The sequence below is a fragment of the Saimiri boliviensis genome, chromosome 16, assembly GCF_048565385.1.
Source record: "Saimiri boliviensis isolate mSaiBol1 chromosome 16, mSaiBol1.pri, whole genome shotgun sequence".
Classification (NCBI taxonomy): domain Eukaryota; kingdom Metazoa; phylum Chordata; class Mammalia; order Primates; family Cebidae; genus Saimiri; species Saimiri boliviensis.
The window spans coordinates 1021902-1035136 of NC_133464.1; the positions used below are offsets into that span (position 1 = coordinate 1021902).

The 13235-nt window shown below is 53.7% G+C and overlaps 1 protein-coding gene across 2 annotated transcripts in view; it reads left to right on the forward strand.

The window, feature by feature from the left end:
- GRTP1 (growth hormone regulated TBC protein 1) overlaps window positions 1-13235 on the forward strand; it is a 39884-nt gene that overhangs the window by 20748 nt on the left and 5901 nt on the right. For both annotated transcript variants that reach the window (XM_074387414.1, XM_074387415.1), the window contains 2 exons: window positions 12408-12580; window positions 12655-12840. In XM_074387414.1, coding sequence (XP_074243515.1) covers window positions 12408-12580; window positions 12655-12840 — 359 coding nt within the window. The remainder of the gene's footprint in view (window positions 1-12407; window positions 12581-12654; window positions 12841-13235) is intronic.

Consider the following 13235-nt stretch of genomic DNA (forward strand, 5'->3'; position numbering starts at 1 on the left):
GTGTCACTGACGGGGTGACCGACAGACCACAGCGCGTGTCGCTGATGGGGCGACTGACAGACCACAGTGTGTGTCACCGACGGGGTGAAGCTTGAGCACATCGTTAAGGGCAGGGAGGAATCGGTGCCACCCTGAACCCAAGGGCGCAGAGACAGGGGTGCCAGAGACCAGCTTGAGGAGTTGCCTACCCCAGAGGAAGGGAGCCCCACAGAGATCCCGGGACCCGGCGTGGCAGCAGCAGCGGGCAGAGCCTCGCGGGGCAGAAAGGACGCTGCTGTCTCAGCTCAGTTTGGTGAACGCCCGGACCACGGTGGAATGGTGACCTTAGAGGCAGGTGGAGTCAGGAGACTTCCGAATGTGGGAACGGCTCAGCCTGCTGCAGTTACGTCCCAGGGCGAATCGTGGCGAACCTTCACCGCCGTGGGCCGGGCAGTTCTGTTCACCACATTTTTGTTGAACGCCTGTCATGTTCTGGGCGCTGTTGGGGGGTGTGGGAAACACTGGTGAACATACACGAGTCCCTGTCTTTGCGGAGGGTGACCCCAAGCAGCAGCAGGTGAGAGCTCAGGTCAGAGGGCGTGCGGGGCAGGCGCCTTCTCAGTGCATGAGGTGTCGTTTCCCACATCCATTATGAGATTAAGTTCAACCAAACTGCAGTGCAAATAGGTCTGGATTCAAAAAGAAAAAGTATGACACTAAGATTTTCGGATCTTGGGAGGAAGCAGGTTATTCCTGTCCCATCAGAGCTCTCCCAGACGCAGAGAAAAGCAGCGTAAATACCTCATTCTCTAAGTTAGAGTTACCCGAACTGGGTCGTTCCAGTGCCACAGTTACCCTGCTCTTAATTCCTGCTTTTGAAGTTATATAAGAAATGCACAGATATACTCTCATTTCAGAAGTTCAAAAAATACAGTACTTTTTATTGAATAAAAAGTGACAGCTGGGCACTGTGGCTCACGCCTGTAATCCTAACACTTTGGGAGACCGAGGTTGGCACTTAGGAGTTCAGGACCAGCCTGGCCAACATGGCAAAACCCCATCTCTACTAAAAATACAAAAATTAGCCAGGCGTGGTGGCAGGTGCCTGCAATCCCAGCTACTCAGGAGGCTGAGGCACACAAATCAGCTTGAACCCGGGAGGCAGAGGTTGCCGTGAGCCGAGATCACCCCACTGCACTCAAGCCTGGGAGACAGAGAGAGACTCCATCTCAAAAAAACAAAAACCAAAAACAAGCAAAAAACCGACAAGACCCAGCAGAGTAGCTCACACCTGTCATCCCGGCATTTGGGAAAAGTGGGAGGATCACCTGAGCCCAGAAGTTTGAGACCAGCCTGAGCAACAAAGTGAGACCGCCCCATCGCTACAAAAAAAAAAAAAGAAAACCCCAGTCTGCCTTCACTAGCACATCCCTGTTCATGTCCTACTCAGAGGTGACTGTTGTGCTATCACCCGTCTGGGGTATGTATTTCCAGAGTGTTCTTAGACCTACGTAACTCATGTGAAAGAGTGAGAATTAGTGACACAGAAAACAAGCAAGAGAAAAGGGGAACGGAGACAAACATCTGTTTCTTTGGGAAAACTGATGATAGACAAATCTCTGGCAAGACTGATAAGAAAAAAATGTGGCCATGCCTGGTGGCTCACACCTGTAACCCCAGCACTTTGGGAGGCTGAGGCAGGAGGATCACCTGATGTCAGGAGTTCAAGACCAGCCTGGCCCACATGGAGAAAACCGTCTCTACTAAAAATACAAAATTAGGCAAGGTGGCATGCGCCTGTAGTCCCAGCTACTTGGGAAGCTGAAGCAGGAGAATCGCTTGAACCTGGGAGACGGAGGTTGCAGAGAGCTGAGATCTTGCCACTGCACTCCAGCCTGGGTGACAGAACAAGACCCCATCTTAAATAAAAGCACAGGAACTGGGCTGGCCTCAGTGGCTCATGCCTGTCATCCCAGCACTTTGGGAGGCCGAGCTGGGCGGATCGCCTGAGGTCAGGAGATTAAGACCAGCCTGGCCAATGTGGTAAAACCCTGTCTCTACTAAAAATGCAAAAATTAGCTTGGCATCATGGCAGGCACCTGTAATCCCAGCTACTTGAGAGGCTGAGGCAGGAGAATCACTTGATCCTGGGAGGCGGAGGTTGCAGTGAGCTGAGATCAGGCCTCTGCACTCCAGCCTGGGTGACGGAGCAAGACCCTGTCTAATTAAATAACTGATTGATTAATTAATTAAATCAATCTTGCAGAAAGTAAAAAAGAGAAACTGCTCATCACTTCATGTTATTAACCTAGTACACCCTTGACAACATGTAGGCTAATCTCACTGTTGAACAGAACTATGTAAATCTTAACTATTAATATTAGGAACTTGAACCCACAGATGATTATGAAGTTTTTTTTTTATTTGGAGATAGTTTATTCCGGAAATGCGAAGATGGCTTAATCATATGGAATAATCAAGGGCAAAGCCAAAAAAGCTTGAAGGAAGAACTCTCGAGATATATTGTAATGCTCTCATAATTAAAATATTGTCTTGCTGTGCTGCCTTGGCTGGTCTAGAACTCTTGGGTTCAAGTGATCCTCCCACCTCAGCCTTCAAAGTGCAGTAAATTATGAGTGGATGAACAGACCAATGGAATAGAATTTCAAAGCCAGACAGAAATCAACCAGTCGGTGGACATGTAAATCTACGGGAATGTCTTCTGTGAGATATGTCAATTAATGGGAAAAACACTCTTTAAAACATAATTCAGTAGGCCGGGCGCGGTGGCTCAAGCCTGTAATCCCAGCACTTTGGGAGGCCGAGGTGGGCGGATCACGAGGTCAAGAGATCAAGACCATCCTAGTCAACATGGTGAAACCCCGTCTCTACTAAAAATACAAAAAATTAGCTAGGCATGGTGGTGCGTGTCTGTAATCCCAGCTACTCAGGAAGCTGAGGCAGAAGAATTGCCTGAACCCAGGAGGCAGAGGTTGCGGTGAGCCGAGATCGCGCCATTGCACTCCAGCCTGGGTAACAAGAGCGAAACTCCGTCTCAAAAAAAAAAAAAAACAACCATAATTCAGTGACAGTTGACTGCATGGAAGAAAAAATTCCATATTTTAATTCCAGATGGATTTAAGACTCATGTCAAAAATAAAAACTTTGAAACTCAGAAACCAAAATATATAACAATTGTGTCATGTGGGAGCAGGAGAGAAGTTGAGCATAATTCAAAAAAGCATAGATGGCATCGATAATTTTAATTACATGAAAATTTAAAAACTAATTTTGGTAAGAGTCTTCATAAGCAAAGTAAAAAGATAAGCTGCTGGTTCAGAGAAACTCTCTTTGATCCATATGATGAACAAAGGGTTAGTGTCTGGACTGTGTGGGTGAATTTCTAAAAGTCTAAGCAGAAAGTCCAGGCGCCGTGGCTCACGCCTATAATCCCAGCACTTTGGGAGGCTGAAGCAGGTGGATCACCCGAAGTTAGAAGTTTGAGACCATCCTGGCCAACATGGTGAAACCTTGTCTCTACTAAGAATACAAAAATTAGCTGGGCGTGGTGGTGGTATGCACCTATAATTCCAGCTACTTGGGAGGCTGAGGCAGGAGAATTGTTTAAACCTGGGAGGTGGAGGCTGCAGTGGGCGAAGCCCGCCATTGCACTCCAGCCTGGGCAACAAGAGTGAAACTCTGACTCAAAAAAAAAAAAAAACAACAAACCTAAGCAGAAAAAGACACAGCTCAGCAGAACATCTGAAGAATGTGCCTAACAGGAAATTCACAAAATAGAGCCCTGTGTGGCCCCCAGGCCTGTGAACCCGGGGCCAGGTTCCCTGGTGAGCACGAAGGTGCAGATGGAAGGACGGGTGGAGTGGAGCCCTCTGCAGCCGCCCGAGACCTCCAGGCCGGTGATGCGAACCGAACCCTCCCTGCTGCGGAGCAGCGGCCCCAGGGCAAGCCTGGACGTTGGCAACGCCATGCACGGCTCGTCTCTCTACAAAGGAGGAGGCCGAGGCCGGCGGGGATTAAGTGACTGGTACTCAGGCCCCCGACGAGTCAAGGGGCTGCGATCCCATCCCAGGCCTCCCCGCCCGAGGCCTGCACCCCTCAGCTGCCTCCCGGGCCTCTCCCGCCGCTGCTTGGAAGGCAGGAGGACTGACATGCGTGGCTCAGTTGTCACTTAGAGGGGGTCCTGTTAAGGGAGTCACTTTACCACAAATGCCTCTAATCCAATTCGGTCAGGAAGGGGCCCGAGGACACGCTGCCCGTGGCCTGTGACCATCCACGCGCAGACTTCGCACACCCCGAGTTCTCAGCCCACAACACCTGCCACACCCCCGGCCTCTTCCCGAGCCCATGAAGACCCCCCTCAATCGCCATTCAAACAAGGCAGGGAAAACGCAGGGGAAGGTGCAGACGCCGCTCCCCGGGCGGGCGATGGTTCCCGGCCGCCTCAGAGGAGCAGATTTGCCAGGCTCTGCCACATGTCCGAGGGTGGAGGGGGCCGCGTCTCGGGACAGGCGTCGCTCATGAGTCAGTGCAGTCCTGAAAGACGGGTTTGACCTGGTTTCCCTTGAAAAATAGGGAAATAGGTCAGGTTATAATAACTCGCCATAGAAACCCCTCGGCTCTGGCTGGAAGGACTGGCCGAGATACAGACCAACGAGCCACCTTCTGTCGGGACCACAGCGCAGCCCTGTGGGCAGAGGTGCCCGCTCACACGTCAGAGGAGTGTTTCCTGCGTCCTCTGAGAGGGTTTCCCTGAGGTCGCCCGTCCTGGGAGTGGAGCTCACGTGGCCTGGGCCATGCCCCGTCGGGCTGGCATTGTCACAGGAGGCTCATCTCTGGGGTCAGGAGCATCTGTTTTGGGATCAGAGCACCCTGAGTAGTCAGGCAGGCGGGCTTCCCACACACAGGTTTCCAGATCCGTGGACTCACACCTCAGAGTGGGCTGACCCCGTGAGACGGCTGCACAGAAGGGCTCTTTGTGCGATCCAGGGCCTGTCGGTACCGACTTTCTCCATAAGCTACTTTAAAAAAATAACTCTATACATTAGGGAAAAAAGCGATTGCTGCTTTTCCATTCGGGATCTCCTAATTATAGCAGTTAAAGTTTTACTGAGTTGTATGCTAACAAACTCCTGAATTTAAGACAGTTGTTCTCATTTAGTGGGATCTTAAAATGGAAGTAATTGCTCAGTTTTCTATTAAGTATTTAACCAGAGATCTTAGCTACTTCTAAAGTGTATTTATTTATTGCGACAGGGTCTTGCTTTGTTGCCAGGCTGGAGTACAGTGGTGCGATCACAGCTCACTGCAGCCTCGACCTCCCCGGTTCAAGGGATCCTCCTACCTCAGCCTCCCAACTAGCTGGGGACCACAGGTGTGCGCCACCATGCTCGGCTAATTTTTGTATTTTGAGTACAGACAGGGTCTTGCTGTGTTGTCCAAGCTGGTCTCAAACTCTTGGGCTCTAGTGATCGGCCACCTCAGCCTTCCAGAGTGTTGGGATTACGGCACCTGGCCTCAGTTTGTGTAATTGACATATAGCAGGTCTGTTGCCTTTTACCTGTGAAATGTAACAGTGTAAGCAAATCAGAAACACTGTTTCATGGTAGCTTTTCTGCACCTTTTCTGGAATCTAGAAAGTTGTGCAGGGCACTTGGGAAGCGCGGCCAGGGCCCTCTCACCCGAGCACGGCCGCTGTCTGCAGGGATCCTTGCCACAGTCCTAGGGGCGTCGTAGGGCTGAGCGCCAGGCGGGTACTTGGCCGGTATGTGTCCGTTGCCCTCAGGGCTTCAGGACCTTAGGTGGGGTCTCGTGTTCCCAGTGCAGAGGTGGGGCCCAGGGTGAGGGGCTGGTCTCCTGCACAGCTGGTGTGGGGTGCAGGCAGGGGCACCCCAGCGGGTGACTCCAAAGCCAGCCCCCCTCGACTCACCCCCTCGCCACGGCCAGAGCCCCCACCACCGCCCTTCGGTGTCTGCAGGCAGCAGTGGAGACTCCCAGGCAGAGGAGAATCCCGGCCTGGTGAGTCCTAGTTGGCCCTTCTAGCTCCCAGCACGTGGAGGGCGCCTGCCTGTCAGAGGGCTGGGGGCTGGAGCTCACGCCTGGAGGGTGTGCGCTACTGATTCATACTCGGAACCAAGTTAATACCTAGGTAAACATTCGCTGTTCTTCATTAGTTTCTGTTTTTCTCGATGGCTTTATCTTTTCAGCTGACTTTAATTTTATTAACTAGTCAGCTTCTAGGTGCAAAAGTCACAGGCTGGCCGCAAACGGTCTCGTAGCAGCGCCGGGTGGGGACGGTAGGGAAGCAGGTCCCTCCCTCTCCGTCCTCCGGACCCTGCAGAGGGTTTCCCGTGTTACCCGTCCCCCCTGGGTGCGAGAGCACTTCATGTGTTTCTAAACATGCCTGTGAGTTATGAGTTTTTAGAAGAGGCAGGATAAATGCTGATCGCTCAGCGTTACGGCCCCACCCTCAAGATCATGAATTGGCGTCTGGTCATTGGAAGCAGGCCGGGCAGTGGTGAGCGTCCGTGTAATTGTGAATTCCGGGGGCTGCACACAGGGGAGGGTTTTTGTCCTTTCTGAAGCTCGGGTTGCCCCATTTGTGGCCCTCGGGAGCTCCCGTGCTTTTGGAAACACCGGCCTGGGCGCAGCGGCTCACGTCTGTAACCCCAGCACTTCGGGAGGCTGAAACAGGTGGATCTTCTCAGGTCAGGAGTTCGAGACCAGCCTGGCCAACATGGCAAAACCTCATACCTACTAAAAAATAAAAAAATTAGCCAGGCATAGTGGCACACACCTATAATCCCAGCTACTCAGGAGGCTGAGGCAGGAGAATCGCTTGAACCTGGAAGGTGGAGGCTGCGGTGAACCAAGATCAGGCCACTGCTCTCCAGCCTGGAAACTGAGTAAGACTCATCTCAAATAAATAAACAAATATTAAAGCACAGGCACTGGGCTGGGTGTGGCGGCTCTCACCTGTCACCCCAGCAGTTTGGGAGTCCTAGGGGGGGTGGATTGATTGAGGCCAGGAGTTCAAAACTAGCCTGGCCAACATGCGAAAACCCCCATCTCTACTAAAAATGCTAATATTAGCTGGGTGTGGTGGCACACACCTGTAATCCCAGCTGCTTGGGAGGCTGAGGCACAAGAATTGTTTGAGCCTGGGAAGTGGAGGTTGCAATGAGCCGAGATTGCACCACTGCACTCCAGCCTGGGTGACAGAGCAAGGACCTGTCCTTCATTGATTCCTACACACACACACACACACACACACATGCACGCACATTTTTTGTAAAGCACAGGCACTGAAGAGAAGTCTCTGTTGAGGTATGATCCACATACCCCACAGTGTCCCCATGTCACGCGTACGGTGCAGTGGTGATGGTGTGTTCATGTGTTTGGCAAAGGTGGTAACTGGATCCCAGCTTCTTGACTGAGCACACCACTCTGTGCGGCTCTCTGAGGTTTGCCATGCACGTGAGCACCTGGGCTGTGTGTCTTAGTGTCACTCCGGGTTACACCTGAGGAGCCTTGGGCCCGTCGGTCTGTGCGTGGGAATCTGCACCTCTTTCTCTTCCCGTCCAAGCACGTGGGCTGCAGGCTTTCCTGATGCGAACACCCCAGCAGCCTCTAGCTGAGCCCCTCTCCTTGGAATTTCCTATAGACTGGTGGCAAGACCCGAGATCTGAGTCCGTTCGAGGGGGCAGGATAGGCTGGGATTCAGGCCTTGAATCCCAGCACTTTTGGGGGGCTGAGGCGGGCAGGTCACCTGAGGTTATGAGTTTTTAGAGGAGGCGGGACAAATGCTGGATCTCTTGGCTTTACAGCCCCACCCTCAAGATCATCAATTGGCGTCTGGTCATTGGAAGGGGGTCGGGTGATGGTGTGTGTCCGTGTAATTGTGGACTCCGGGGCTGCACCCATGGGAGGGTTTTTGTCCTTGAAGCTCAGATTGGCCCATTTGTGGCCCGCGGGAGCCTCTCGTGGTTGGCTCCTGAGTCCTGTGCATGTGACTGTGGTGCTAGCCGCTTCCTCGCGTCTGCAGGACGGGCTGCTCCGGGCTCATCCTCTGAGCCTTCTGCCCCAGACCTGGGCCAGCCTGTTTCTCCAGGAACCTCTGGTGTCATGTGGGTCACTGGGCCTTTTGTCAGTGTGGCTCCCTAAGCTTGTTCTTGTGTGGATTCCTTGGGGCGTGTTTGTGGAAACTGTACTCGCGGAGTCCCTGGACACCTTCAGAAGGTGTCTGGGAACTAGGAGGTGGTGCTGACTCGGGTCTGGGTGGCCAGGCCATTGTTTGGGGAAGCACACCCTGGCTGGAGCATTTGGTGTGATGGGGCACTGCGTGTACAGCTCCAGCTCACACAGTCTGGGGAACGAGGCAGGTGTGCGTGCCTGTGTGTGCACATGTGTGCCCGCGTGTGGTGTGTGTGTGTGCAAATGTGTGCCTGTGTGGTGTGTGCACACGTGTGCCCGTGTGTGGTGTGTGTGCACATGTGTGCCTGTGTGCGGTGTGCATGTACAGCTCCACCTCACACCGTTAAGGGGATCGAGGCAGGTGTGTGTGTGCGTGTGTCCATGTGTGGTGTGCGTGTGCACATATGTGCCCATGTGTGCCCATGTGTGGTGTGCATGTACAGGTCCACCTCACACCGTTAAGTGGATCGAGGCAGGTGTGTGTGTGCGTGTGTGTGCCCGTGTGGTGTGCGTGTGCACATATGTGCCTGTGTGTGTCTGTGTGATATGCATGTGCTCGTGTGTGATGCGCATGTACAGCTTCACTTCACAGTCCAGGGGATCAAGGCAGGTGTGTGTTCGCCCATGTGGTGCATTTGTGCGCCCATGTGTGATGTACGTGTGCCCATGTGTGGTGTTTAAAGCTCTGCCTCACACTGTCCAGGGGATGCAGGTGTGCATGTGCATGTGTGTGCCTGTGTGTGGTGTGCATGTACATGTGTGTGTCTGTGGTGTACGTGTGCATTTGCCTGTGTGGTATGTGTGTGCCTGTGTCTGTTGTACGTGTGCCTGTGTGGTGTGTGTGTGCCCGTGTGTGGTGCGTGTGCACAAAGAAATCTCTTACCATGTACGCCTCAGGTCCCCCAGCTGGGCTCTGTACCTAGGACTGGCTGAAGACTGAATAATGAGCGAGAAACAGACATTTATCAGCACGTGCGTCGTACACAACCTGGGAAAGCGTGGTTGGAGCCTGGGCACGTCCACCATCCTGGGCACCTATTACTTTCAGGCTTCTGGGAAGGAAATCAGGGACATTAAGTCCACAAGGCTGCTTTGTAAGGTTTTTGTTTTTAAAATGGAGTCTTACTCTTGTCACCCAGGCTGGAGGGCGATGGTGCTATCTTAGCAAACTGCAACCTCCACCTCCCAGGCTCAAGCAGTTCTCCTGCCTCAGCCTCCTGAGTAGCTGGGATTCCAGGCCTGTACCACCATGCCCAACTAATTTTTCTACTTTTAGTGGAGATGGGGTTTCACCATGTTGGTCAGGTTGGTCTCAAACTCCTGACCTCAGGTGATCCACCTGCCTCAGCCTCCCAAAGTGTTGGGATTCCAGGCGTGAGCCACTGCACCTGGTCACTTTGTAAGGTTTGAGATGCAGATTTCAGGAGTGTCTTTACTGGCAGAGAGAGGGAGATACCCCTGGGAATGGAAGCTCCCTTCATAGAAGTCTGTGCAAACCATTTAATGTTTTGGCAGCCCAGGAGTTTCAGACCACCCTGGACAACATGGTAAAACCTTGTCTCTACATAAAACAAAAAATTAGCTGGGTGTGATGGTGCACGTCCGTGGTCCCAGCTACTCAGGAGGCTGAGGCGGGAGGATCATTTGAGCCCAGGAGGTCAAGGCTGCAGTCAGCTGTGATAGCAGCATTGCACTCCAGCCTGGCTGACAGATAGAGACTTTTTCTCAAAAAAAAAAAAAAAGTTTTTTGAGTCTTCACCTCATACTTTTTATTTTCTAATTGGAAGCACCCGGGTGGAGAACCGGCTCGTGAGTGCGTGTGAGAGTGTGGTCTTGGACTCACACGTGCTCACGGAGGAAGATCTGGGAGTGGTAATGAAATAGAGACGAGGAAGCTGCAGCCACATGGAGATGCTCGTGGTCCCCGTCTGCGTGGCCCCTGCCCACATCTGACCGCAGGGGAATGTCAGAGCTGCACCCCCACCTGTCCTCGTCCGGGAGGCGCCATCCCGGATCCTTGGTGACGAGTGCAGTGTTGGGTTGTTTGCAGAGGTGTGGATGTCCCCAGGACAGGGACAAGGAACCTTAGGGAGGTGGTCACTCCTGGGAACATGAGTGCCTGCATTTCAGCCTGGAGGGATGAGCCCTTTCTGCAGGGAGTGGCCGCTGTGCCCTCATGTTCAAGGAAAGGAAAGCAGCTGCAGCTTTAATGTAATCCTCCCCTTGGTGGCCGGCTCAGCCCCGTGGAGTTCAGGGAATGAGTTTAGCGCCTCTATTTTTGGAAGCTGCTCTAAGCTTCTCTGAATCTGGGGCCAAGGTCAGGCTATGCTTCTCTACAGACCCCCTGCTGCCTGGCGCTCAGGGCCCCCTGCCATGCCACCTGTGGGATTGGGGTCACCTGCAGAACCAGGCTGGGTGCTGCGGGTTCTTCAGTCCTCTTCCCCCCAGCTGGACCAGGATGTACTCAGCTAAGAAGGTAAAAGAAGAGCAAAGCGCTCGGAGCTCCGGAGGCAGATGCAAAACAGGGATCTGGAAGGGAGGATTTAATCCCTGGCATTTGCTCACTGAGCTGGCTCTGGCTAAACCACCTTCAGAGGCATTAGCATTTACTGTTAAACCGACTCCACCGTGTGCTCACTCTGAAAAGCAGTGACAGGACCGTGCTGTTGCGTCAGTGTTTGTGATGGTTCTATTTTAACCAAGACATTCAATTAACAAAAACAGGCTGGGCACGGTGGCTCACGCCTGTAATCCCAGCACTTTGGGAGGCCGAGGCAGGCGGATCACCTGAGGTCAGGAGTTTGTGACCAGCCTGGCCAACATGGTGAAACCCTGTCTCTACTAAAAATGCAAGAATTAGCCAGGTGTGGCGGCGGGTGCCTGTAATCCCAGCTACTAGGGAGGCTCAGGCAGGAGAATAATTTGAACCCATGAGGCAGAGGTTGCAATGAGCTGATATTGTGCCACTGCACTGCAGCCTGGGTGACAGAGCGAGACTCTGTCTAAAAAAATAATAAAATAGCAAGAACAGCTCAGCCCCGCATGGCAAGAGGCCAAGTTGCGTGGGCGTCAGCCGAGGCTGTGCACCTGCAGGGCGGGGCGCGATCACGCGGGTCACATACTGAACTCTTTCCCGGTGCAAATGCAAGCACTAAAGTTTACTGTAACTCATTACATAAGCAAGCTAAAAAACGCCCTGGGAAACACACAAGTGCTTTGGTGAGACAAATGTCCGTTCGAAAGGAGGACACGCTGTTGGAAGCATTTGTCTGAGTTTTCTTTTTGTTGTGGTAAAATGCACAGAACGTGGAATGTGCCATCTTACCCGGGTTTCCAGCGCAGCGGCAGCAGGGCCGCTCACCTCATGGTGTGACCATCGCCACCGCCCTCCAGGGCTGTTGCATCTCCCCAGACAGAGTCCTGGTCCCCGTCACTCCTTCCCTCCCCCGCTGCCGTGGCCTGTGGCTGACTCCCTCCCCTTCTAAGGCTGAATGATACTCATTCAGCGTGGCCATTCACGTTTCGCTTATCCACTCATCTGCTGACGGGCACGTGGGTTTCCTCCATCTCTTGGCTGTTGTGACTAGTTCTGCTAGGAGCATGGCATGCCTTCATCGCCTTGGGACCCTGTTTGCCATCTGCAGATTTTTATTTATTTATTTATTATTTTGAGACGGAGTCTTGCTCTCTGTCTCGCAGGCTGGAGTGCGGCGTCGTGATCTCGGCTCACTGTAGCCTCCACCTCCCGCGTTCAAACAGTTCTCCTGCCTCAGCCTCCCGAATAGCTGGGATTACAGGCGCCTGCCACCACACTCAGCTAATTTTTGTATTTTTAGTAGAGACGAGGTTTCTCCATTATCAGCCAGACTGGTCTTGAACTCCTGACTTGAGGTGATCTGCCTGCCTCAGCCTCCCACAGTGCTGGGATTAACAGGGCTAAGCCTGGCCCTCGACCTGTAGATTTTAACTGACACCCAGCCAGGCGGCCCCCAGCCCAGCCCTCCAGCCCCAGGGATGTCCTAAAAGGCCTGGCTGTGGGGGTCGCTCCCCACGAGCCCTGTGTCTGCAGGCTTCAGCCCGACTCTTCCTCTCACACTTCTCCTTCCCTCCTGAGAGGGGTCCCCGTGGGGTGGCCCTGTTTTCTTTGGCTGCAAGAGGAATGGGGCTTGTGGAGGTGAGGGGAGTGTCTCAGGGTCTCTTCTCCCGCTGCCTGCAAGATTACTACACCCCGGCCATGCTGGGCCTGAAGACCGACCAGGAGGTGCTGGGAGAGCTGGTTCGGGCAAAGCTGCCGGCCGTGGGGGCCCTGATGGAGCAGCTCGGCGTGCTGTGGACGCTGGTGGTGTCCCGCTGGTTCATCTGCCTGTTTGTGGATGTCCTGCCTGTGGAGGTGAGCGCCTCGCTCGGGGCCCGGGGCGGGCAGGCAAGCCGCCAGGGAGTGACGCGGCTTCTGTGTCTCTGCAGACAGTGCTTCGGATCTGGGACTGTCTGTTCAACGAAGGCTCGAAGATTATCTTCCGGGTGGCCCTGACCTTAATTAAGCAACACCAGGAGTTTATTTTGGAAGCCACCAGCATTCCAGACATTTGTGATAAGTTTAAGCAGATTACCAAAGGGAGTTTCGTGATGGAGTGTCACACGTTCATGCAGGTGAGTGAGTGCGGGTGCTCACGGGGCACACGTGGCTCCGTCCCTTCCCCAGGGGGCCCCGCCTTACCTGCAGCCCAGGGCTGCTCTGACCACACGAGGGTGACAGGACGGGCACCAGTGTCAGTGAGCCTCCGGCTCTGTCCTGCGTGCCTGGCCTCCCAGGGCTTTCCTCTCCCCGTGGACGCTGCTCCTGGTCCTACAGCCCGTCCTCATCTGTTCTCTGTGCTGCTGGAATGGCAGCTTCCCGAGGCCCAGCTTCCCTCCTGGGTCCTGTAGCTCGCGGGGGTGGTAGAGACTCAGGCCCTGATGAGGGTGACATGGGAGCCGCACCCAACAGGACTTCTGAGGCCAAGAGGCGAGGACAGGCTCAGGCCCAGGATGCTGCTCAGCTCCCT